Source organism: Protomyctophum parallelum, assembly GCF_964188405.1.
Source record: "Protomyctophum parallelum genome assembly, chromosome: 7".
Classification (NCBI taxonomy): domain Eukaryota; kingdom Metazoa; phylum Chordata; class Actinopteri; order Myctophiformes; family Myctophidae; genus Protomyctophum; species Protomyctophum parallelum.
In genome coordinates, this window is record NC_139705.1 from 20,406,973 (window position 1) to 20,431,579 (window position 24,607).

The following is a 24,607-nucleotide window of genomic DNA, read 5'->3' on the forward strand; positions in this document are numbered from 1 at the left end:
GCCGACCACCTGCTCACCAGAACCAGATCCAGGAACCACATCACACCTGTCCTCCGTGAACTCCACTGGCTCCCAGTCAAGTTCAGAATCTATTTCAAAATACTCACCATCACCTACAAAGCCCTCAACAACCAGGCACCTCTACCTCTCTGAACTCATCAACCGCCATCCCCTCCCGCTCCCTCAGGTCAAGCACTGCCAACCAACTGGAACCCCACAAATCCAACGAACATGGGGAGACAGGGCCTTCGCAGTGGCTGCCCCTTCTCTGTGGAACTCACTACCAACACACGTCAGAGCTGCCCCCACCCCCGAAATGTTCAAAAGCACACTCGAAACCCACCTTTTCAGACTGGCTTTCCAATCCCTACATAACCCCCCCCCACACACACACACACACACACACACACACACATACCCTTCTTGTTTGTCCACTTTTTCTAGTTTTTAACCTTTCAACTAGTTTTCTAATAAAATTGTTTTTACTTCTGTTCTGTAAAGTGATTTTGGGTACCTAGAAAAGCGCTGTATATATTTATTATTGCATGAAAATGCTTAAAACGTCATAGACGATACAGCAACTCAAAATATATTGAAATTAATATTAAAATGCCTGGACAAGGGTTTGTTCAATCACTTTGTCAGTTTGATGTCATTGAAAGATGTGGTGATTGCATGGAAGCTAATAATGAGGCTAATACCATTCAGTCACTCAGGCCCCTACAACTAGCTGTGTGTCACGCATCTGTGCTTTAGAATAGGAAGTATTCACACTGATCCCCTTCATTGTTAGCCCTAGAGCTGGAAGCTTGAAGATCTGTTATTTTCAAGGTGCAAACCGTGCAACACCAGAAATCCATTTAGGTAATTATACTGCCATGTTTGGGTAGTTTTGGGTTGTTTCAGGTAACTTACTGGCATGCTTTGTTTTAGGTAGTTTGGGGTAACTAATGATGAGTTGTTTTAGGTATTTAGGTAGTTGTTTAGGTGTTTTAGGTATCTGGTTTTGTTCGTTTTGGGTACTTTTTAGTATGACCCCCACGCAACAGTATATATCAGGCTAATACAGTCTCCTTTTTGCCACAATGTTTTGTTTTTTGTCCAAGGTCTTTTCTTGTTGCGTCTTGTGTACAGTCAGCTACATACTTGAAAAAAGGAAAAGAGGCCGCACAGTTCGTAGTCACGATGCAAGAAACTTTTAATGAACCGACGTTTCGGCAAACAAGATGCCTTCTTCAGGGTATGATTCATACCATCTTTTCCTTTTTTCAAGTTTTATCTCCTGCGGTCGTCAGCACCTCCCCACTACTGGTGTACGCTTCTACCTCTTTGTCAGTCAGCTAAATAACAGTATAACTATTTTCAGACATTGTAGCAGCATTGATTAGTATATTTTGCCTCAGTTCAGCCAAGGCTCTCTTGTTGCCATTTATGTGCACAGTTTAACCACTGCTAGCCATCACCTTTGAGTGTAATGTATATTGTCTTGATCATGTATACAGTACATTGGCAGCAATGTACCGTAGTTCTATTTCTGAAAAGCAGAAATAGTTATGAATTCAGAATGATATTTTTATTTTATTATCAAAACCAACTTATTCCAAACCTTTTTGAATTAATCACTTAATTTAAGCAGCACATTAACAGTTGACGGTTATTCCCTCATCACTTGCAATAAAAATGATTCCCTCATTTAAGCCCAAACCACACCAAAGGGTCAAGACAGGACAAAACTGTTTTTAAGGTCACACCAATGTTTGAGCAATGAGTTAGAACCACTGATATAGAAATATGAGTTTTTCAGGAAACTGTTGTGGTCTCAGGTCTCAATGGGTTAAATGATTCTGAATCTGTACAATATTGAATGACTGTAATGGTAAGTCATATTTGGCACAATAACAATACTACATAACTTGTACTGTAAACGGTAATGGCTTGTAAGTAAGTAAGTACATTTTATTTGTAAAGCACCTTTCAAGACAAAGTCGCAAGGTGCTGGACAGAACACAGAACAAGCAATCAACAAGTTAAAAACAAACAGGAAAACATAGCACAATAAAGTAAAAAGACAATAAAGAATTTAACGAAGAATAAACAAGGCAAAAACTGAAAACATAGGCATGTAAAATGGTAAACTAGAGGCAGAATCACAAAAACATAGGTATGTAAAAATAAATCAGGTAAGAACTACATGGGAAAATTAAATACGGAATAAATGTGTCTTTAACTGTCTCTTAAAAGAGTCTACTGACTCAGCATTGTTTAGCATGAGGGGCAGGGCGTTCCAAAGAGTAGGGGCAACCACTGCGAAAGACCTGTCGCCCTTTGTTCTTAGGTTAGACCCCGGTATCTTCAGTAGATATTTGTCTGAGGACTTGTGCATGGTGCACGCAGCTGTAGTGCACACACACACATGAACATACAGTACAGGCTGTACAGAGCGACAGTGCCGTGGTTTTTTGAGGCGGGAACCCCTTTTGGTGTTTTAAGCATTACGTTATACTTTAGCTATTGAAAAATAGCAGATCTACAAAGCTCACCGAGTGGCACGCTACGATCTTGTAGGTCTGCTATTTTTGAAAAATCGTGCAAATATTTATTTCTGGAGGATTTAGAAGAATGTTTTTAAATTTTGAGGTCAGGTCTAAATGGGTTAAGCACTTGAACACCATATACTTACCGGTAGTTGATGGGGGTCCACCAGGGCCCTTTTTCGCCCTCAGCACTAAACCCTTTGTGGAAAATAGCCAATCTACAAGCTCACAACAACTCATCGCAACATATTGTGAGCTTGTTCATTGCCTATTTGCATAAGGTTCACCCCTTTAGGAATGCTAGGGTTCAAGTTGTTACAGTAGTAGACTGATCTGAAAACGATATGTGGCTGTCTTTCACAACCTTACACATACACAATCAAATGATGATTGGTAAGTCATTTACAACAACGGATACAATCATATCGACTACTAAAAATGTGGCGGCTGGCAGCTGCACACACACAAAACACATAATTTACACACACACAGTGGGATCGGAAGTATATAAAGAATATAAATTTCATTCTGCAATATGGCCCTAAAAATAATTATGGTCTTAAATCAATGCTTCATGGTCTTAAAAATGTCACGGATGCATTACGCAGACCATAATGATTGGAGCACAGGATATCACTCTCACATCGTGAATGAAAATGTATCATTGTTACCTGATTTATCTGCAGCTTTATCTGCAGCTCGAGCCAACAACATACTTTTGTCATCGCGTGTCCCACAAACTGACGGTCAAATTCGTTGTGGCATAGCTTGTTTGTAATGCTTAATCCATGAATGCACAATGCATGCAGCAGAATACATACATACATAGGAGTACAATATAGCAGTGGTGTGTGGTCTCATAGTTTGTCCGGCCAGCATGGTTGTGCTTGCAAAAATAGGTCGGTGATCTCCAAATGCTTCTGGGTAGGTGCATTTGGAGGTGCACGTCGTGTGCAGTAGGTCTGTGGGGTGTGTGTGTGTGTGTGTGTGTGAACAGTAGGGTGGGCAGCCTAGTGGCCATAATCTGGATCAATAATGGACTGTTTATGCAAAGACAAGTGTACAAACACTATGCAAATTGAAAGGGGGAAAAGTAGTCTGCCCTGTGCTGCAAAAGCCTGACCCCTAATAAGCACTTGTCGGCGAAGAGTTTGGAGGCAGTTTTCAGTACTGGTCTGCTGTCAAAACCCCAACACACAAACTTTGCGTTTTGTGTGAACTTGGGTCTCTCGAATAATCAACAAATGTATCGACAAATAATTGATTATGATAATTGTCACACTGATGTGATGCTATCTGCAGTTGAGTTGCTCAACAGTGCCTCAGTCTTGTCTTTACTTCTATGCCTTCTTCCTACTGTATCTTTCTTTTAGCTTTCTGGACTAGATTCTAAATAATACATATGAAGTGGATTGAATGGCCCACTGTCCTTTTTTAGGACACTAAACTGAGTTAGAAGCTGCTCTATTTCCAGTATGGCATAGATCAGTTGGGAGACTGTAAGTCTGGATTAATAGATAGGGGGTCAATAATGTCTGGCCTGGTTGTCTGACTTCCGCGGCAGAGACACATTTCATTCAATGTGGGGTTTAATCTGACACTGCGTGCGTGCGTGCGTGTGTAATCATTTGGGGTGCAAGTCAAGATCATGTGTCTGTGCGTGCCTGTTGTTTATACATTTGTTTAGAGATTTTGTGGAAGTTTATGTCCCCAATCTGACCCTAGGCCATCAGCTGTGAGGAGTGATCAGTCCTCTGGGGTCAGGGGTTACAGGGGTCAACAGTAAGCAGTTTTAAGAGAAGAGTCATGGGGGAGGCAAGCGGGCACTGCCATTCACTTTCTAATGAGCTCCGAGGCGGCCATACTGGTGGGGATGTTTACATCACTTGTTTGATAATGATTAGCTTTAATAGGCTGGATGACAGGAGCAGGGATTATTATGAGCATTTCTTAATGGGAGTGAGATAACCTTTGCAACTGATTGTGTGTCTTGCGCACACTCTCTCGTGCGTGCACTGCACATACACACACACAGCGTGAATCTAGTTTGCGTCCAAGCCATAGGCATGGTAATGCCCGCCTGCCTCTGATTGGCCTACCGACACTCCCCGTCTTGACTGTCCTCCGAGGTGTATATAGTCTGATGCGAGGTTACTCCGTGGTGGGAAATAATACGGTATGATACAAGAGAACTGTCTGTAACTTGTACGTTTTATTTTTGTAGAAGAGGCAAACTAATATTATTTATGCCGTTTGCTTTGATGGAATAATTGATTGAACACATGTACGTTGTACTATGATTTGATTTGGGTGTGTACTTCTAAATAAAGTGTTAGTGATTATCGTGTATTAATCTAATTATAGTAAACTAATACTTTATTATACAAAAAAGAAAGGTGAAGGGAAAAGAGACCTTTTTACAGTACAATGTTTCACGTTTACTTACGCATACAAATAAATTAAACAATCAACACAAAGGGGGCACGGTGGCACAGTCGGTAGTGCCGTCGACTCAAATCTAGAAGGTCCTGGGTTCAGTGCCCATACCCGAGGTGGGGTTGGTGAAAGGGCCTTTCTGTGTGGAGTTTGCATGTTTTCCCCGTGTCCCCTAAGCTAAATTCCAATACCGCAACTTTCACACTCGCTCACTCTCCTCGCGTCCTCCACTCGCTCCTCGGCTCCGCCCCCAGCGAGGAGGAGAGGAGGAGGAGAGGATTCAATGCGAGGACAGAGTGGTGGTCGAATTTTCCTCTGGAATCGGAATGTACTACGCTGTCATTTCAAAGCGACGGCACATTCCGCGATCACTAATGACGTGTTTCAATTCAATTCAATTCAAAGGGCTTTATTGGCATGGGAAAACATACGTTAACATTGCCAAAGCAAAATTGGTGTCACACAGCTGGATGCCTGGATCACTGGAACTCCGAACAGAGCCGTACAGTCTACAGAATAGACAATTCATCATTTTGTACATGTAACCGAGGGTCCGAGGCCAATGTGTATGTATTGGTAACATGTGCAAGGCAAGGGTATTTATTCCTGAAATAGTGAATAAGCGCCAGGATGCGCACACGTATAAATCACCCACTCCTCCGACAGTCAGTCCTCCTCCGCGGTCTTTGCAAATAACGGACACTATAACAGGAATTAGGTATAGTCTCTCTGACTTACATATTCAGTTCAGTCCACATATAAATAAATAAATGTTTCATTTTTGTCACCGTCATTCATAGCAGTCTGTGCATTCAGGCATGCACAGAGATAAATTAACTATAGCTTTTGAGGTGCGCACAATATAGCCGGCCTAATTTATATATCCTACTTTTATTATGCTTATATCACACAACGCAATAAAGCCAGTGGCTTGTTGTGGTCCTTTCACTTTCACATAAGTAGGCTAGATAGGCTACTTTATCATTCTGAAGCTCTATTCATTCAGCGAAAATGTGTCTCTACAACAAACAGTTGAACAGTGCGTGCATGTGTGTGTTGGCCGTTGGGTCGGCGACTTCAGCCAGTCAGCCGGCCGGCAGCTAGTGGATGGGGGGGGGGGGGGGGGTGCACAGTATCGGGTTTCATCAGTGCACTGTTTTCTGTGCCACATGTGGAGGAGGCGGACTTATGTCACTGGAGAAGGAAAAAAAACATGTACACGTGATGCGGAAATCCGCTGCGAGGAGACAAAATACCCCACCGAGCCTGCACCTGATGTACACTCGCTCTATGCGGTCTCGGAGAGCTCACTCGGCTCCTCCACTCGACTATCCTCTCCTCCTCGATGGAGCGCTTTAACAATCGGAACGTTAACCATTTCCGGGTCACGCTGGAATGACCCCGAGTGACCGAGTGGGAGTGAGCGAGTGTCCGAGATTTTGGGTATTGGAATTTAGCTCTAGGGTAGGTACCCTCACAAAATATGCAGTAATCCTGGTCTCTAAAACGACCTCCCCCTGATGGAGGGGAAAGGAACTGGTCGGAATAACGTGTTCCTTCCATGTGCTACGTCCAGCCAGGGAAATTTCCCCCTCGTCAGGTGAAAAGAAGCAGCTTGGACTCCTCATGCATAGAAGGAAGCATGAGGTCAGTCCACTGCCCCCCCAGGTTGGCAGAGGAAGTGTAGTGCCCAGGATTACATTAGATAATTGGCACTGGGTGAAAAAAACTGGGTTGCAAAATCGTGGGATAAAAATAATTAAAAAAAAAACAATCAACACAAACACTTTATTTAGAACACACCCAAATCAAATCATATTACGGCAAGCATGTTAAATCAATTATTCCATCAAAGCAAACGGCATAAACAATATTAGTTTGCCTCTTCTACAAAAATAAAACGTACTTGTTCGTTACAAGGCTGCATTCTCACATTCTGTCATGCGTGCCAAGCTGTCATCACCACGGAGTAACCTCGCATCTCGGACGACAGTCAAGACGGGCAGTGTCGGTAGGCCAATCGGAGGCAGGCGGGGTGTTACCATGCCCAGCCCAGACCATGCCTATGCTCGGACGCAAACTAGATTCACGCACACACACAAACACACTCACTCTTGCACCATCTTTAACTCTTTCAGCAAACACACACAATGTATTTGCATTTGTTGAAAGGCAAAACATTGACTTAACTGTTACTGTCGACTTCCGGCGATCACATAAATGCAGATCAGCCTCTCTTCTGTAGTGTAAATATAAAGAGCGTTTTTGCTACTCACCAATACAAAGGCTTATTTGAGTGTTATTTGAAAGCCTACTTTCCTTGTAGTGGATGCACTCTGAGCCCCCCACTATATATGTTTTTTTTCCCCTGAACGGAAAAATCTTGTCTATGAAAGTTTCTCTTGGCAATATCGGTAGAGGGCGCAGTGGAGTAACTTTTTTTTTTTCCCCGGTGGAAAGAAAATCCCTTTCTGGCCAAAAAGTGCATTTTATATGTGTATTGGGGCCCTCAGAGTTCGTCCACTAAGGAAAGTAGGCTTTCTAATTACACAAGCCGCCTTTGGAATGTTGCTTTTCCACTTTTAGTTTAGACTCCGGTGACATAGATCTGACCCAGATGACCCGAGATGGAGTTCTGGATGCTTCATAACGGAGCAGATGATCAGAAATATAGTTTTGCCCCTCAATATTTCTATTTGTTTGTGGTATTCATCATTACCGATTGAAGCTTAGCACTGACTTACAGATTTGTCTTTGTAGCCTTCATGACACAGTCACACACACACACACTCGCACTGTGTGTGAGAGTGTTATGTGCTTCCATGTTATGTGCTTAATTTAAGGCGTTTATGCTTCAGCCAAGAAAGCTTTTGCTAGCCTTGGTCCAAAATGTGTAAACTTGAAGGAAAACATCGTAGCCAAGATGGGCGTGTCCTCTCCATCAGTGCCCATACCCGAGGCGGGGTTGGCGAAAGGGCCTTTCTGTATGGAGTTTGCATGTTCTCCCCGTGTTCCCTAGGGTAGGTACCCTCACAAAAAACATGCAGTAATCCTGGTCTCTAAACTACCTCCCCCTGGCCAGCCTGATGGAGGGGAAAGGAACTGGTTGGAATAACGTGTTCCTTCCATGCGCTATGTCCAACCAGGGAAACTCCCCCCCCTGTCAGGTGTAAAGGAGCGACTTGGACACTCATGCATGAAGGAAGCATGAGTTCAAGTCCGTTGCTCTCCCCAGGTTGGCGGGTGTGTAGAGCCCGGGATGACAGGGGTGTAAAATGGGTTACAAAATCGTGGGATACAAATTATAACGAAAAAATAAATAAATGTCACCCTCCGGGGGTCCTGGGATGCAATACTGTATTCAGTACTGTACTCTAATGTTGTTGAACGTATAGGACATCTCCCTGAGACCCATCTGAAAGACCACCCCTGGGTCCTGGGACCCATTACATTGAAAACCTATTTACATCACTGAGATGGTATGGAAATGAATGCATGATAAGGTCAATGAGCCCTACACACACTCACTCACTCACTCACACACCTCTGTTTGACACACTGACATACATCTCACTGTCATAATACATACTTCACAACTACATACAGTCAGCACTCTCATCTTAACCTGCACCAGCTGTGTACACACACGCACGCACGCGCACACACACGCACTTCCTGCACCCCAGGGGAACCAATGGGCCAGTTGGCCCTCTCCGTTAGGAGGCTCATGTCCGATCAGCACATTCCTCCTTCTCCAGACAGACACTGGGAGCTGTTTTTTTGGCAGCGCACATACAGGGTGGGGTAGCACTCATATCCTGTCCCCTGACCTCTCATTACACACACACACACACACACACACACACACACACACACAGTGAGAGAGATGAATGCGCATACACACACACACACACACATACACACACACACACACACAGTGAGGGAGATTAATGCGCATAGATACACACACACACACACACACACACACACACACACACACACTGTGCCTGCACTGTTTGCTCTCACTTGCATACTCTAAACGGCATACTGTATATTGGAACTCTCAAAACATCCAGCTTTCTGTGTGTTTTGAAGCAGCTGTCACAGTCGCTCTCTTTCATTCACACTTGTGGTGTGCATTCTGACCCAGGGCTGCCCAGTGCCAACCACAGTGCCAGCCAGGCCCAGCCTGTTGTTGTGTCCCAGGCCAGGCCAGTACAGACTCTCCTCTGTCTGTGTTAATGAGCACCCCCACCCCCCTCCATCTCTCTTTCCTTGCCTCCATCTATCTATCCATCCATCCGTCCATCTATCCATGCGTCCGTCCCTCTGCTCCCAGCAACACCACCACACGCTCCAGAGACCAGCACTGTTTTTAACAGAATTATTCCCCCAATAACAATGATGTTACATTAGTGCGTGTGTGTGTGTGTGTGTGTGTGTGCACCCATGTATGCGTGTGTGCTCTCTCCACCAAGAATGACAAAGCACTCAGTTCTCACTCACTCTCACTCGTCTGCTTTGTCTTTGTCTATCTCTCATTTTCGTTCTCTTTCTATAAATCTGTCAGTATATCTGTCCCTCTGTCCTCAATCATCCTTTCTCTGGGTCTCGCGCTCCCACTTGCACTCTCTCTCACTGACTGCTTCTCTCTCTCTCTCTCTCTCTCTCTCTCTCTCTCTCTCTCCTTTCTATTCCTGTTTAACAGATTCAGTTTGTTATTGTATTGCCGCCCAGACCCCCCCCCCCCCCCCCCCTTTCTTCTCTATTTGAAAGGAGCCGAGATCACCATCGTAGTGTGCAAAAATCATATCCTAACACACACACACACACACACACACACACACACACACAGTGTTGCTCCACTGTATGTCAGTTAGGTATTTCAGCCTGCCATTTCTCAAACATATGTAAGCCTACATCAGGGAACAATGGAAAAGGAGAGAGAGAGCTTAAAGATAGGAGTCGTAACACGGGACCTCGCTCGCCGCCCATTCCCAGCTTATCCAGCCCTCCTCTCCCCCTCCTCTTCCTCCCACCGACCGCTGTTGAACTTTGGCTCTCTCTCCCTCTCCTGGTTCTCTTTCCATTGTTGTTTAAAACATGCTGGCTTGTGTTCCCTCTCACTTCCCCACCTCCTCATGCATTTATCTTCCTCGCTCCCTGTTGCTCCCTCACTCCCTTACTTTCAGCCTTTTAAATTCACTGTCTCCTCTGTTCCTCTCGTTTTCCCCCTCTATGCCCTTCATGTCAATGGGTTGGGTGAGGGTCTACTTGTTGTCACCAGTCGGTGTCGAGGAGATTGAAGCTGAACATGCCTCGCTCGCGCATGCTGCACTTGACAAAGCATGCAGTGCTTGCGCTGGACATGCAGAAGGAGTGTGTGTGTGTGTGTGTGTGTGTGTGTGTGTGTGTGTGTGTGTGTGTGTGTGTGTGTGTGTGTGTGTGTGTGTGTGTGTGTGTGTGTGTGTGTGTGTGTGTGTGTGTGTGTGTGTGTGTGTGTGTGTGTGTGTGTGTGCGCATCTATGTTTATATGCAAGGGGAGCTTTAGATCTTTGTGGACAGGGCTGAGGGCTGTAGGCCTATGTTTGTTTCACAAAGAGTATGTGTATTTTAGGGGAGCCTTGTCAAGTGGACTTTGCTTCATCCCATTCTTGTCACACACAAACACTCAAAACTTTGGTTTTGGTGAGAGCTCAGCCAGTCCAAGGCCACCCCTTCCTCCCCCCTCCCTCCCCTTATGGAAGAATGATTAAGGGGGGTGGGGGGGTTGGGGTTGTAGAGGAAGAAACTTTGAGTTCCATGTGAAACTGGCTCACATGGCTTCCTCTGTGCTTTGTTTACTATCCTAACTGTTCGCAAAAGCCCTTCTATCTTCCATTGTTCTCTGGCTGCGTATCGGCCAGTTCTGCTAATCGGTATTTGGGTTTCATAGCCCCGAGGTCCACGCTGCACTCCTCTTGTTTGCTCTCCACGGCTAATGCAAGGCAAAACAATGGCGTTATCTGCCGTGTGGTGGTTGTAAAGTGGGTAGCTTTGACGATTACTATGACTCAACACTGTAAACATGCGTGTGCATGTGCACGTGGCTTTTCAGCTAGTTTAGCTGTAGTTTCAGCTGGCTTTTTTGGAGTGTGTTTTAGCACACTGTTCTTGTGTGTGTGTGTGCGGCTGTGTGCATGCTTTATCTGATGTTATTTGTGTGAGAGAGAGTACAGTAATGCTGTGGTGTGTTTGTGTGGTAATGTTGTGAGTTGTGACTAACTTAACGCCTTGGTGTTGCTGTCTTATCTCCTAGGTGACATCACACAGAAGGGCTATGAGAAGAAGAGGTCTAAGCTGCTGGCCCCATACGTCCCCCAGACGCCAAGTAAGACCAACGCCTCCGCTCTTCACTCCCTTCTCCTTGCTTGACTTCTGCAACCCCCTCTTCCCCTTCTTACTTCTCTCTTTCTAGCTCTGTCTGTCTGCTTGTTTGTTCCCTCTTATTTGGTGGCCTTGAAAAAAATGTGTTTGTATCAGATGTCTTCCATATAAGCATGTTCTGGGAAATGATCACAAAATGACAGTGACACCATATTATTTGTGTGATTTGACTTTGATTTTAGTTATCTATTTACTTATCTATACACAACTGACCATGGTTTCTATTGAGTTAAAGTGCCAAACCAACCAACAACCAACCAGGTGTTTGTTCCTTTGCCAGATTTGTGACTATCTGCTGCACTCTAGTGGCAGATGTAAGAAATACACGCTAGCTGGTCAAACTTTAGCCTGGTTCCCAGCCTGATTCGCTGAGTTCTGTGATTTGTTTTGTGTGACTAGCGGAGTGTCACGGAATGCAGCAGGCTAGTCAAACTTGGTTCTCCAGTAAATGAAGCACTTTGGCAGCTCACGCACTCACTCACGCAAATAAAGTTTACACCGTACATGTATGTCAAATTCCACGTTTCTACATTGACCAATTCTGCTGAATCTAGAGTTTACCAACAACACACCTAGTAGTAGAAATCCCTCTATACTTGTCCTGTCCCCTTATTCCCTCTCACCTATTCTTATCTAATTATAACTCATCTCCCCTTAACTATATTTTACCCTCCAGCTGTCCTTTCGTCCTTTTATCCCCCCATCCAACTCCATCTTCTCCCCTCTACCTGTGTATTCTCACCAGACCACTCGTCCTCTGAATTGCCGGTGTGACCGTGCACTCATTCTACTGAATATCTCGACGGCACACAGCAGAGTCACAATGGTGTGGAGTGAAACCATGGCACTTCCCCACTAAGTCCTACAGTCACCTCTCTCCTCCTTAGTCAGCTGACCTCAGACAGCAGCTTCACACAGTGGTGTGGTGTTTCCATACAGACGCACTGTACCAGATTAGTATGGGCGTGAAATGAATCCCTTCATGTATCATTGCAGGCCTTTGCATGTTTACTCGAGTAGAATAATCAAATTTGGCCTACCTTGGCTTGAGCAACCGTTTGACACATGACATTTTAGATGATTAGAGAAATTACAATGGCACGTTCAGAATGTTACACTAATGGGAAAAACCCATTTTTCGAAGACTGTGATTTGGTATTATTACTGTTGCCGTATGATTTGCTATTTCGTGCCCTTCCTTTATCGACAAAGCTGGCATTTATGCTGCTTTGAAGGTGAAAGAACACCTGCTATCTCTGTCTCCTATCCAACTGAGCCTTCATCTCCCTCTGCCCCTCTGCCTCCGCCCTACTGGAACTACTTTACTGAAATAGTTACTGGCAGTAAACTGTGAGAAATATGCTCTTTCAAATATAGCCACTTGCTAAAGATTGTTAGTGCATCAATCATGGAGAACACGCCCTTTAATTTAGCCTGTGGTGTTATTTGTCCCCCGTGTTGTATTATGTGTTGCTACGGACTCACTGACTTTGTACACCCAACGACACGTGTCCTCTCTTTCGTCCCCCCAGATGTGGATCTGTCCCTGCCAGATGTACAGTTGTCCCCCAATCACAGTGCAGACCCCAGCCCCAGTCCTGAGGCCCCGGGCCCCTCCACGTCATCAGCCTCCAGACATCACCGTTCACATCGTAGTGGAGGGGCCAGGGATGACCGCTACAGATCAGGTACAGGACATAACATGCAGGCATTTGCGTGCGTGCGGGCGTCCGACCACACACACATACACATGCACACATACACACACACATGCACACATACACAGTTACACACACACGCACGCATATGGATATACCTGTAGACCAGTGGTTTTCAACCAGTGGTCCGGGGACCACCAGTGGTCCTTGAAGCGGTTCCAGGTGGTCCTCAGGTAAATGAGAGAGTTGGTAACCAAATGGACCCTTATCTTTTACTCCAAATGGGTTCATTTGGTTTCATTTTACGCTCTCAAGAGTTGAAAATGGAAAAAGAACCACCGTTCATCCGCTGAAAAAACTTGAGAGGTGCTGGAGCCACAAAGGGAACATGAGAAAAAATAAAGGGAAGCTCCGCACACTCAGATCTGCGCACAATCAATTATTTAGCAAGCTTTCGGTCTACTGACGCTCTCAAGAGTTAAATTATTGTTAAACATGTGCATTACTTCGTTTACAAGAAGTCTACACAATTAGAGAATGTAGAAGAATTGCTATTTTGATCGAGACAACTAAATATTCTTTAGTTTTGGGTCTGAGAGGCTAAATGTCATCGAATGGTGGTCCGTGGCCCAAATGACGAATAAATAATGGATCTTGAAAGGAAAAAAAACCCACTGCTGTAGACCTTTAATTATCCCACTTTCAGTTGTCATAGCAGCACCGCAGTAAGAATTACAGGACACATTCAGTTAAGAGACCCGTTGAGAACTCAAATACATCTAAGCTTCAAGGATAAACATAAAAGGAAGATTCAGCAGATACAAATTGGAGATGTAGAGTCTGGTCGTCTGCACTCAGACCAACCGTGGTTTGCATACAGTAATGTATGAGTCATTAACGACCCTATGTGTTGTTCATCACAGTCTGATCTAAAAGCTCACTGTGCATTGCATTATGCCGTGTTGTGATCTTGTAGATGGGCTATTTTGACAGATTGTTCACCCCAGACTAGGGATCATACGGTTCATGTGGTTAACAGATCAAATATACACTTAAATGTAGGGCAAGTATCAATAAAATAATCTAGGATGGGTAAATATGTATACACTTAGGCTACTTTTACCTTCATCCCTCATACCTGACACCTTCACATGCTCTTGTCTAGACATCCACACAGAGGCAGTGCAGGCAGCGTTGGCCAACCACAAAGAAGAGAAGATGGCACTGCCAATGCCCACTAAGAGGCGCTCTGCCTTCGTCCAATCTCCCGAGAACAACTGCACACCTCCAGGTACAGTTTCACTCGAGAACGGTCTGTATTTTAGTTTGTAGATGGAACAACGTAACAATAACGGCACTTGTCTAGACTGCTGATGACTCAACCACCCAAAGCGCTCACATTACGTGCAACTTCCTGATTCCTGCCTCGGGCCTGTTTTGTTACCTGCTATCTTCCTGTCTGACCTTTTTGTAAAAAAGAATTCACTGATAAATCATTCATAAACAACATTGCGGGGGCACCGCTGCCTAAGTTGTTAATGTATTGATCATTTAATCGGTTCAGTTTTGACTTGTCTTGCATGTTACATTCCCCTCTCTACCCTTACTGTTTTCCTTTACACACGTCTTGTTCTAAATAAGTCGGAATCTGGGCTGCGACTATCAATTATGTTCTTAGCATTCACTTTTTGAATAAGCGAATAATTGAGAAGCATGGTTTACAATGGCTTTTTAATACATTCACAAAGAGACTACGGTATGTGTATTTTAGGGGAGCCTTGTCAAGTGGACTCAGCCAGCTTAGCCAGTCCAGAATACATTTAATTAACATGAAAAAAGTAGAATATATTATATATATATTTTTAAATTGATTCAAACAAACAGTGTGATTAACCACTAAAGCCGTATCCTCGGTCCCAGGCTTACTCATCTGTGAAGAGAAAAGCCTGGTCACAATATAAGGCATAGAGTGCATAGCCGGAAATGTTGGGCCGGAACATCTGTCAGATTTATTTCCCCCGGATACAATATTTTTCGACCAATCTCAACACTTGTTTCACATACATGTATGTAAACAGATTTTAGAGTGTCAACGTCATTTCCTTTCCGCCAAAATCCTGTACTTCCGCCAAATTCCAGCCATGACCTCTACAGTGCATTTTGTGCCCAGCATGCTAAAGCCCTATTTTATACTTCCTAATAACACGTCCTATAATAGTGTCACAAAAATAGCTGTTCTACAAGCTCACAATGCGTACAATGGAAACCGTTTTGTGCTCCACCAGACACGTCGTCTGCCTCAGAGGACGAGGGCTCTCTGCGCAGACAGGCGGCTCTGAGCGCAGCCCTGGCCCAGAGCCTGCAGAGCCCCGACTACTGGATCAACCGCTCTGTGCAGAGCTCCTCCACCTCCTCGTCCGCCTCCTCCACCCTCTCCCACGGAGAGCCCAAGACCCAGCCCGCCTTGACCGTGCTGGCCGACGTACTGGCCCACACACGCATAGGTAGGTAATCTCCTCTGTAGCGCGCTGAATGAATCGCTAGGTTTTTGTGTCTCTCGGACCCCAACCTACACTGTTAAATCCTATTTTTTTGTATTTATTTAAAAAAAAATCTGGAAATGTACTTACCCGTAGAAACGGGTCCCTATTTTTGGGAATCACTGTAATGCACTGCAAGAAAGAGTTTGGGAGATTTTTCTTATAAGCAAAGCAGTCAACACTAATATTAGTTTTCTATGGCTTGTTAGTCAGGACTTGACACTTGCATGTAGTGGCAACACAATATACCCTTATACATAGGACCCCAGGACGTTTTTGTGTCATCCTTTTAGCCTTACTGACTAATAAAGTATTCAATCAATCAATCAAAACTCCACAGTCCACACCCACCAGGAAACGATCTCAGTGCTCCACAGTACTATTTTTTTATTTCTGAAAAAGTTTGTACCAAGTGATATTGCTTTGTTTCAAAAGCGTTATACTTGCTTGTATAACTACTTGGCAATTTCACAGTTATTGTTTCATAGCCTCGTTTTTCTGTGTTGCAATCATAGACTGTAAAAAATATGGACAAAGCGTTCCCCGGGTCTAACATGAACGTAAAATGAAGCCTGAAATCCCTTGCATTCTAATGCACTGTAAATCGCCATCTTTCTAGATCCGTTTTGGACCAGCTGGCCATTGGCTGGCTCCCTTTTGGACCAGCTGGCCATTGGCTGGCCCAGACAACGAGGCGGGACTTCCCCCCTTCTTCTCCGTTGGTTTTTATTTTGACTCGAGTGGGAGGGGAATCCCGATCATAGACTGTAACGGTAGCCACGCCCCTCAGAACATGCGCGACTTTATGGTCATTCTTTTAAATAAATGGGACCATAATTTTCCAAAAAGAATATTATGACATTAGAAATGAGACTTTAAACTAGTGACTGGAAGCAGAAAGTATTCATGACCATGTTTATTAACCCATTGACGCCTGCTGCAACGTATACGTTGTTCTACCCTTGATGCCGGCGCGCTCTCTGTGTCTCATCAGCTATTGCTATACATGTAGCAACATAACTATTTAAAAGAAAATCATCAGAATTTGAAGGTTTTCAGAAACCTTAGGTCAGGCCCTAGAAGGCGTTCCCAGATTCGGCCTCAGGCATCAATGGGTTAAGGTAATACAGTCTAGGTGAAGTTGGGCCAAAATACATGGGCCTCTATGGAGCTATGGGGCTTTTTGGGTCCAGTCCAGCGCCACAACAGGCCATTATATGAACTACCGATTTCAAATGAGGCTTCACGAAATATCTGGCTGACTGCCCCCCTGGTTGCAATGCGACACAGCACTGTTTACACATCTCTTTATTCCCTTTTAGTTGTACATACATTTCCTAATTCGGATTTTCGCGGTTTTCTTTTGCATTTGCTTTGGCAATGTAAACAAAATGTTTCTCAAGCCAATTCTCATGCCCTTTTGAATTGAATTGAGTCATTGTTCTGACGAAGCTTCTCCTCCCTCCAGAGAACAACAGCGTCCCTCCAGACGTGACGTCTTCCACCCCCCAGGAGAGGAGGGGCTCCAAAGCGGAACTGACCCCGGCTGTCAGGGGCATGAGCAGGGGGCAGAGCCGCTGCAGCATGCTGGACACTACTGCTGATGGTATACACACACACACACACACACACACACACACACACACACACACACACACACTGATTTATATTCGGTTGTGCGGATGTGCGCCAAGTCGCACACCAAAAATAGCCGATCTACAGCAATTTTTGTTTCGTGAAATGGCACCCAATCAAGTATAAATCAAGCTTTCCATTGTGTCATATAAATAAATGACCTGCCGTCTGACTTCATAGCAGCAGGTAGCTGCTATTTGGTACTGTTTTGAATAGATGATTGTTGTGTACTGTATACAGTACATGCATGGCACAGTGTTGAGTTGCATTGATGGTGGTGGTGTTATATATTTGTTTTATTTCACTAGTATGCATTTCAACATACTGTATATTTTGGAACTTGGAAATATGAATTATAGCTTGAATATGTATAGATGGCTGCTCAAAATATGTTTTGTTTCCCATGTAAGTGTGTACATTACATCTACATTTATATTATATATTTATTTATATATGATATAAATATATTATATATATATATATATATTTCATATATATTGATATTATATATATTTTGGAAAAATATTTGCTTGGTCAAGTAACAAAATGTGCTGTGAGTCTACTTTGAGAGATAAGATACAGATGGAAATCATATTGAAATGATCATAATCATCACCATCATCCTCATTCCAGGCACTGTGTGGTGAAAGCCGCTAACAACCACTGTGTTTTGTTCTTTTGTGTTTTGGGTCCGTATATCCACCCCCTGTCTTGCCTTTCATTTAAAAAAAAGGAAAAAGAAAAGGTAATTTGAATTCAACCGGTGAGGGAAGGGATGCTGAATAGTCGTCGTCGTCCCCCCCGTCGTCGTCCCCCGTCAATCAGCTTGCTTTCCAGCCTTGGTGTCTGTCTTTCTCTCAGTATCATCTGGTCTGTTCGCCTTTGTGCTCGTCTTATGTTGTACCTCTAGATGTTAGAGCACCGCCCGTGTCCGACATGTAGTTCAGTCGCTCTGTGTCTCCTTTGCTAAAGTAGAAACTATCCTTCTTCTGACTCCTTCCTTCCTTCTGTAGACTCTGCTCCAGAACCCGGTTCTGATCCTCGTTCTGATCCTGATTCTGTTCCCCTGACTTTTTTCTAGTGCTCTGGGTTTTGGTCTGTGTAGTGTGAGAGTCTGGTATGAAAGTGACGTTTTGTGTTTGTGTACAATAGACTGTAGGAAGTGTGAGCACTTGTGTGTCTGCGTTTGTGTGTGTTTTCTTTTGTGACGTTATTGCTGGTGCTCCTTTGGTCTAGGTGTGCCAGTGAACAGCAGGGTGTCCACTAAGATCCAACAGCTATTGAACACACTCAAGCGACCAAAGAGGCCGCCGCTCAGTGAGTTCTTCCTTGATGACTCGGAGGAGATAGTAGAAGGTGAGACCCGTATTATTGTCTTATTATTATTATTATTATTGTCTTATGTGAAACTGAAATGAAATAAATGTGGAGTCACCTTCAAAAAGCATTGATCCGGCGTCCGGGTGGCACAGAGCCCACCACCACCACAGAGACTAGACCTTAGAGTATATATGAATAGAGACTGCACCCGGAGGAAACCCTGAGGCGAAATGGACATAGTGGCCGAATTTGGTATTGCAGCTCGAGCCAGCGCTGGTCCGTTGACTATCATTGCGCACGTTCATGTGATTGGGGCCATGACACGTGAACGAATGTTTCATACGTGAACGCGCACAAACGGCACAATGATAGTCAACGGCAGCGCGTTCATGTGTTTGGGGCCAATCCATCCCAGAATGCACTCTGTTCCTACATGGAAGGAGGAGTGATATCGCCTCATGCGCTTTAGAGCAACTTAATGCAAGTGGATGGGAGGAGAACTCGGGTGTCTTCTCTATTCATATATACTCTAAGGACTAGACTAGTGCATGCGGCCATGCGGGCGTTCCAACGAGCACAATTGGCTGTGTTAGCAGAAGGGAACCCGGTGTGAGAGGGGGATCTCTGTCACTGCTACTCCTACAGGTTGGTCCGGGTGCCTGTTCGGCAGGCTGCGGAACCAAGAACAATTGTGTGCATGCATTGCGTTCTCCCAGTCAAACTCCTCACTGGCGGCATCACGTGTATGGGTCAGCACTGACAAGGGACTACAGTATTAGGAGAAAGACCAAAAGTGAACAACATTTTTCTTCAGAGCTTAACAAACCCATCATGTCCATTTCCCCAGTGCCCCAGCCGGACCCCAACACACCCAAGCCAGAGGGCCGACAGATCATCCCAGTGAAGGGGGAGCCTCTGGGCGTGGTCAGTAACTGGCCCCCAGCTCTGCAGGCGGCCCTGGCCCGCTGGGGAGCCACACAGGCCAAGAGCCCCGCCCTCACTGTCCTGGATATCACTGGCAAGCCTCTCTACACACTCACATATGGTGAGTACTTACTTAGCATCTCACCTTATAATGCTGTACTGAAGGCATTATTAAAAAGAGAAAGGTGTTTTCATATTGGCGATGTTGAGCCACGGACCACCATTTTGATGAGATTTAGCCTCAAACCCAAAACTCAAATATTTTGTTGTTCAATAAGATTTTGACCACAATTCCATGCTGTATTGATGTTGGTACCAGAGAGACTGCAGGCAAACGTGGATCAAAATAACAATTCTTCTACATTCTGTAATTGTGTAGACTTCTTGAGCTTGGTTACTGAAAAGCTAAAAGTCGGAAAGTGATGAGGGAACCTTGTATATTTCTACCACACTGTTGTGTAGTTGTGCTTAAATTGTGGTAATTATTTAGCATTGAAGTGTACTGCACACCCGAGAACTCACTGTTTATTTCATGGTCACTGTCTGCCTGGTGTTTTTTTCTCTCTCAGGTAAACTATGGAGCCGCAGTCTGAAGCTAGCCTACACACTGCTGAACAAACTGGGCACCAAATCAGACCCAGTCCTCAGACCAGGAGATAGGGTGAGATCTCAATCAATACAATAGAATACAGTAGAGTGGAATGTGCATGTACAAATATTACCATAACAATATCTGTCTCTGGCCTAGGTGGCTTTAGTGTATCCCAACACTGACCCGGGTATGTTCTGGACGGCGTTCTATGGCTGCCTACTGGCTGAGGTCATCCCTGTGCCCATAGAGGTACCACTGTCACGACAGGTAATTAAAACTGGCATGGCTACAAGCACCTGGACGAATGAAGCTATATTCAAACTACAGCCATTAAAATGGCCACCATTTTTCTACATGCTTGAGCCATTGAGTCATGTAAAATGGCTAAATGGTTGTGGTCAAGCAGCTTAAAAACATGATGGAATGAGACCATTACAACCTTGCAGAAAATATTGATTTACAATACCGCTGACATACTGACCTCCAGAAAGATAAATATGGATTTTAATCTTCCATACAGGCCTCTCTGTCTCTCTTTGCACATCTCTTGACTTAACCCATGTGCCTTTCCATAGGACGCAGGCAGCCAGCAGATTGGTTTCCTCCTGGGCAGCTGCGGGGTGGGCCTGGCACTGACCAGCGAGCTGTGTCTCAAAGGACTGCCCAAGACACCCAACGGAGAGATCATGCAGTTCAAAGGTCAGCCCAACCACGCGGTGGTTGCTGCTCTCTCGCTCTCAATGGCGCTCGTCAGGCTTTAGATGAAAGACACAATGTATAAACAATGCATATTGTCCAATTTATTTATGTCCAGGATATATGGATGGGGAGGGAGGACGAATGGTCACTAATATGGATCTTATTGGTTGGAGCTCTTTTGGTGAACACCGTAGGGTTGAGAAGTGAGATGTAATCACTTGAGATGGGGCAGATCAACATATGGAATGAATGCTGTACTGGCCATGGACCGTGTCTTGAGTGTACAGGGTTTGATGACGTCAGAACAGCATAATGGAATGTCAGAACAGGTCAGCTCCATATATGGAGATCTAAGGGTGGCAGCGGGGACATTGTCTTGAGTGTACAGGGTTTGATGAGGGCCCAGGTAGGGCCGGGCCTTAATTTTCAGGCCTGTTGAATGGACACGTATCAGTCAAAAGGGAGACATCGAAGAGGAAGGACGGGTGGGGAGGGTCAACATATGGAATGTCAGAACAGGTCGGCTCCATATATAGAGATCTAAGGGTTTGAGGTCGCAATAAAGAGCTGGGCCAGTTTGCTGTCTACAGACTGTATAAAGAGTGTGATGGGGGTGCTGACGCTGTGGTTTATGATCTGCAGGTTGGCCCAGGATGAAGTGGGTGGTGACTGACACAAAGTACCTGACCAAACCCTCCAAAGACTGGCAGCCCCACATCCCCACCGCCAACACCGACACTGCCTACATAGAGGTGAGCAGTCTCAATTTCTCAAATGTCTCTATGTCTCAAAATGTGAGCCCTCCTTCCAGCTGGAATATAACATATTGTTATGTTGTTTTCAGTCACCAGATAATTAGGTAATCATGTTTCGAGTCGGTCGGACAGTTCTTGAAGTTGATACGTGAAATACAGACATTCATATATTTTTGCACATGCATATTGTTATTATTTATTATTATTATTGTGAAAATTATTCAGAAATCTGAATGCTAGCATGGAGGTGTCCTTTCACGAGGTTTCACAAATCAGACTTGGTGTAACAAAACCTTTCAGTTTCCTTTTTTATTTTTTGCCCCTTTTTTCTTTTGCTTTAATCCATGGCTGTGTGTTTATCTGTCTTCCAGTACAAGGCCAGTAAAGAGGGCACAGTCATGGGAGTTGCTGTGTCTAAGATCTCCATGTTGACCCACTGTCAGGCCCTCACCCAGGCTTGTAACTACTGTGAAGGTGAGAACACGACACATTAAATGGCTGCACATTGTCATATTATTGCCATTTCATATAGATGTATGTAGAGCACAGGTTTTCAAAGGGGATGCACACACAGATCCGACAAACCAAAGGTCCTGGTCTGACATGCGGAAATCACCTGTCGCTTCAGACAATGTGTTGTTCCGACATGCGTTGGGCCGTGCTTGCAGTTAGGGTTAGGTTAGGGTTTTGGGTAGGGTGTCGGACCAATAGTATGTTGGAGAGGGAAATTGAAACAAAACAAAAAACATTAGCATAAAAATATATAATACAAATTTAATTAAAATTACATTCTTAAGAATATTTCTAGAATGTTTAACGACTTTCTTACCTGGCATCCCTATTTTGGGATGCCAAAAAATGCAGATCTACAATCTCACAACATATATCCATAAAGCCTTAAAGTGTAAGAATCTACTGTTCACATGTTCAGTACATTGCATTGGCTGTAGGTTACATGGAGTTCATCAGCTTGCTGAGCTGGAGAAGAATCGAGGCTGATGTCTAAAAAGCAGGTCTAGACTGAATAATTCATGAGCTCTCATCTCCTGAGCTCATCGGCACAAGACCCTTTCACTGAAGGCCATGTCCAATCATTTATTTATCTATCCAGTCTACCTGCTACCACCCAAAGCCAACCCCTCGTACTAGCAGTGCATAAACAATGGGCACTTTAGCTGCTTGTCTTGTGAAGATTGACTCCCGAGAGAGAGGGAGAGTCATGCAGGCCTAGGAGAATGATCTAAATGGGAAAGTATTCAGACGGGCTATGTATTCAACCTGGAATAGTCAAGTGTTTTTCCCCCACTTGGATTAGAAGAGTTGTACATACAAAGAATTACAGTGTGATATGAGAGTGCACACATCCTCCGTAACACGTGTGTGTGTGTGTGTGTGTGTGTGTGTGTGTGTGTGTGTGTGTGTGTGTGTGTGTGTGTGTGTGTGTGTGTGTGTCCGTGTGTGTGTGTGTGTGTGTGTCCGTGTGTGTCCTTGCCCCTCACGGCACACGTGTGTCATCTCAGGAGAAACACTGGTTAACGTGCTGGACTGTAAGAAGGACATGGGCATGTGGCATGGTGTCTTAACGGTGAGTTGATTTGTCGCAAAAGGAAATGTATGTCACATATTATCCACGTATCCAGACAACTTCCACTTCTCTTTCACTACCTCTCTGATGAAATGTGTGTCATTTACAGAGTGTGATGAACAGAATTCATACCATCACAGTGCCATACGCTGTCATGAAAGCCTGTCCAATGTCCTGGGTGCAGAGAGTCCACCTTCACAAAGGTTATTATTTCCACACCTCGCTTCTAAAGCAGCACTTGATTCATTGGTTATTTATTTTTTATTACTACCGGTTATCAAAATGATAGACTACAGGAATGATAGAATCATAATAGCATGATAGCATACAGGAAGGAGAGAAAGAGGTTATACAGACTTTAAAAAAAAGAAAGAACTGACACAAGAACACAACTGAATTTTTAACAACAAACTAAATGACAATGAAACTCAACAAGGACGAAAACAGCATAACAAACAATGTTCCAGAATTGACAAGGAAAATAAAACTCAATGAAATGGCGTGACATGTCCCACTTGTCTTCCTGTAGCACGCGTGGCCTTGGTAAAGTGCCGTGACCTGCACTGGGCCATGATGGCCCACAGAGAACAGAAGGACACCAACTTATCATCCATACGCATGCTCATAGTGGCTGATGGAGCCAACCCATGTGAGTTCCTAATCCCTTTTTAGCCAATGCACTACTACTGTATTTTATACAGTATTGTATACATTTGCATATGATTCTATGACTATGTATTGAAAATGATCCTTTCTTTCATTTATGTCTTTTGTGAACTGTTAGGGTCTGTGTCATCATGCGATGCCTTCCTGAATGTGTTCCAGTCCCACGGTCTAAAACCTGAGGTCATCTGTCCATGTGCTTCCTCTCCTGAGGCCCTGACTGTAGCCATACGCAGGTGATGCTTTGAGGCACGCAGAAAGAAATCAAGAAACAATGCCAATAATAGCTGGGTGTACAGAAGTACTGAAATGTGGGCCAAAACATACCTGCTTCAAACGTCATGAAAACATACCGTATTAGGAGGGAGAAGAGACAGTGCAGATGTTTAGTGCAAAACAAATGTTTGAAATATGTACTGCTTTGTTCTATTTCCTCACCCTGTCACCTGTGTTTCTTGCCTCCTATTCAGGCCTGGTGCACGTGGGGCACCTCTTCCAGCCAGGGCCATCCTGTCCATGGGGGGTCTGAGCCACGGTGTAATCAGGGTCAACACAGAGGACAAGAATTCTGCCCTCACTGTACAGGATGTAGGCCACGTCATGCCTGGAGGTCAGCTGCTATGCTTTGTCTCTTTGAGAGAGAGACACACACACACACACACACACAAACACACACTTCAGTTGTTCCCCACAGTGCGGAAGCACTGGGTTTAGCTGTTAAGTGCAAAGCACACTGCCAGTGCAGCAGCACATCATTGACGCTCGTGAAGTGGTGTCCCTAGCAACAAAAGTTAGCGAGTTGCACAGAGAACACCAGTGAGAATACACTCAGTGTGTGGC

At 44.5% G+C, this 24,607-nt stretch overlaps 1 protein-coding gene across 1 annotated transcript in view; it reads left to right on the forward strand.

Annotated features, from left to right (window-relative positions):
- The window catches only part of dip2ba (disco-interacting protein 2 homolog Ba), a 60,249-nt gene that overhangs the window by 18,350 nt on the left and 17,292 nt on the right, over window positions 1–24,607 (forward strand). Inside the window, exons 2-18 of the mRNA XM_083770117.1 lie at window positions 11,269–11,340; window positions 12,929–13,084; window positions 14,220–14,345; window positions 15,340–15,558; window positions 17,063–17,200; window positions 18,466–18,585; window positions 19,397–19,594; window positions 20,043–20,134; window positions 20,222–20,332; window positions 20,641–20,764; window positions 21,407–21,516; window positions 21,891–21,993; window positions 23,040–23,104; window positions 23,214–23,307; window positions 23,634–23,753; window positions 23,889–24,003; window positions 24,238–24,377. Coding sequence (XP_083626243.1) covers window positions 11,269–11,340; window positions 12,929–13,084; window positions 14,220–14,345; window positions 15,340–15,558; window positions 17,063–17,200; window positions 18,466–18,585; window positions 19,397–19,594; window positions 20,043–20,134; window positions 20,222–20,332; window positions 20,641–20,764; window positions 21,407–21,516; window positions 21,891–21,993; window positions 23,040–23,104; window positions 23,214–23,307; window positions 23,634–23,753; window positions 23,889–24,003; window positions 24,238–24,377 — 2,103 coding nt within the window. The remainder of the gene's footprint in view (window positions 1–11,268; window positions 11,341–12,928; window positions 13,085–14,219; window positions 14,346–15,339; window positions 15,559–17,062; window positions 17,201–18,465; window positions 18,586–19,396; window positions 19,595–20,042; window positions 20,135–20,221; window positions 20,333–20,640; window positions 20,765–21,406; window positions 21,517–21,890; window positions 21,994–23,039; window positions 23,105–23,213; window positions 23,308–23,633; window positions 23,754–23,888; window positions 24,004–24,237; window positions 24,378–24,607) is intronic.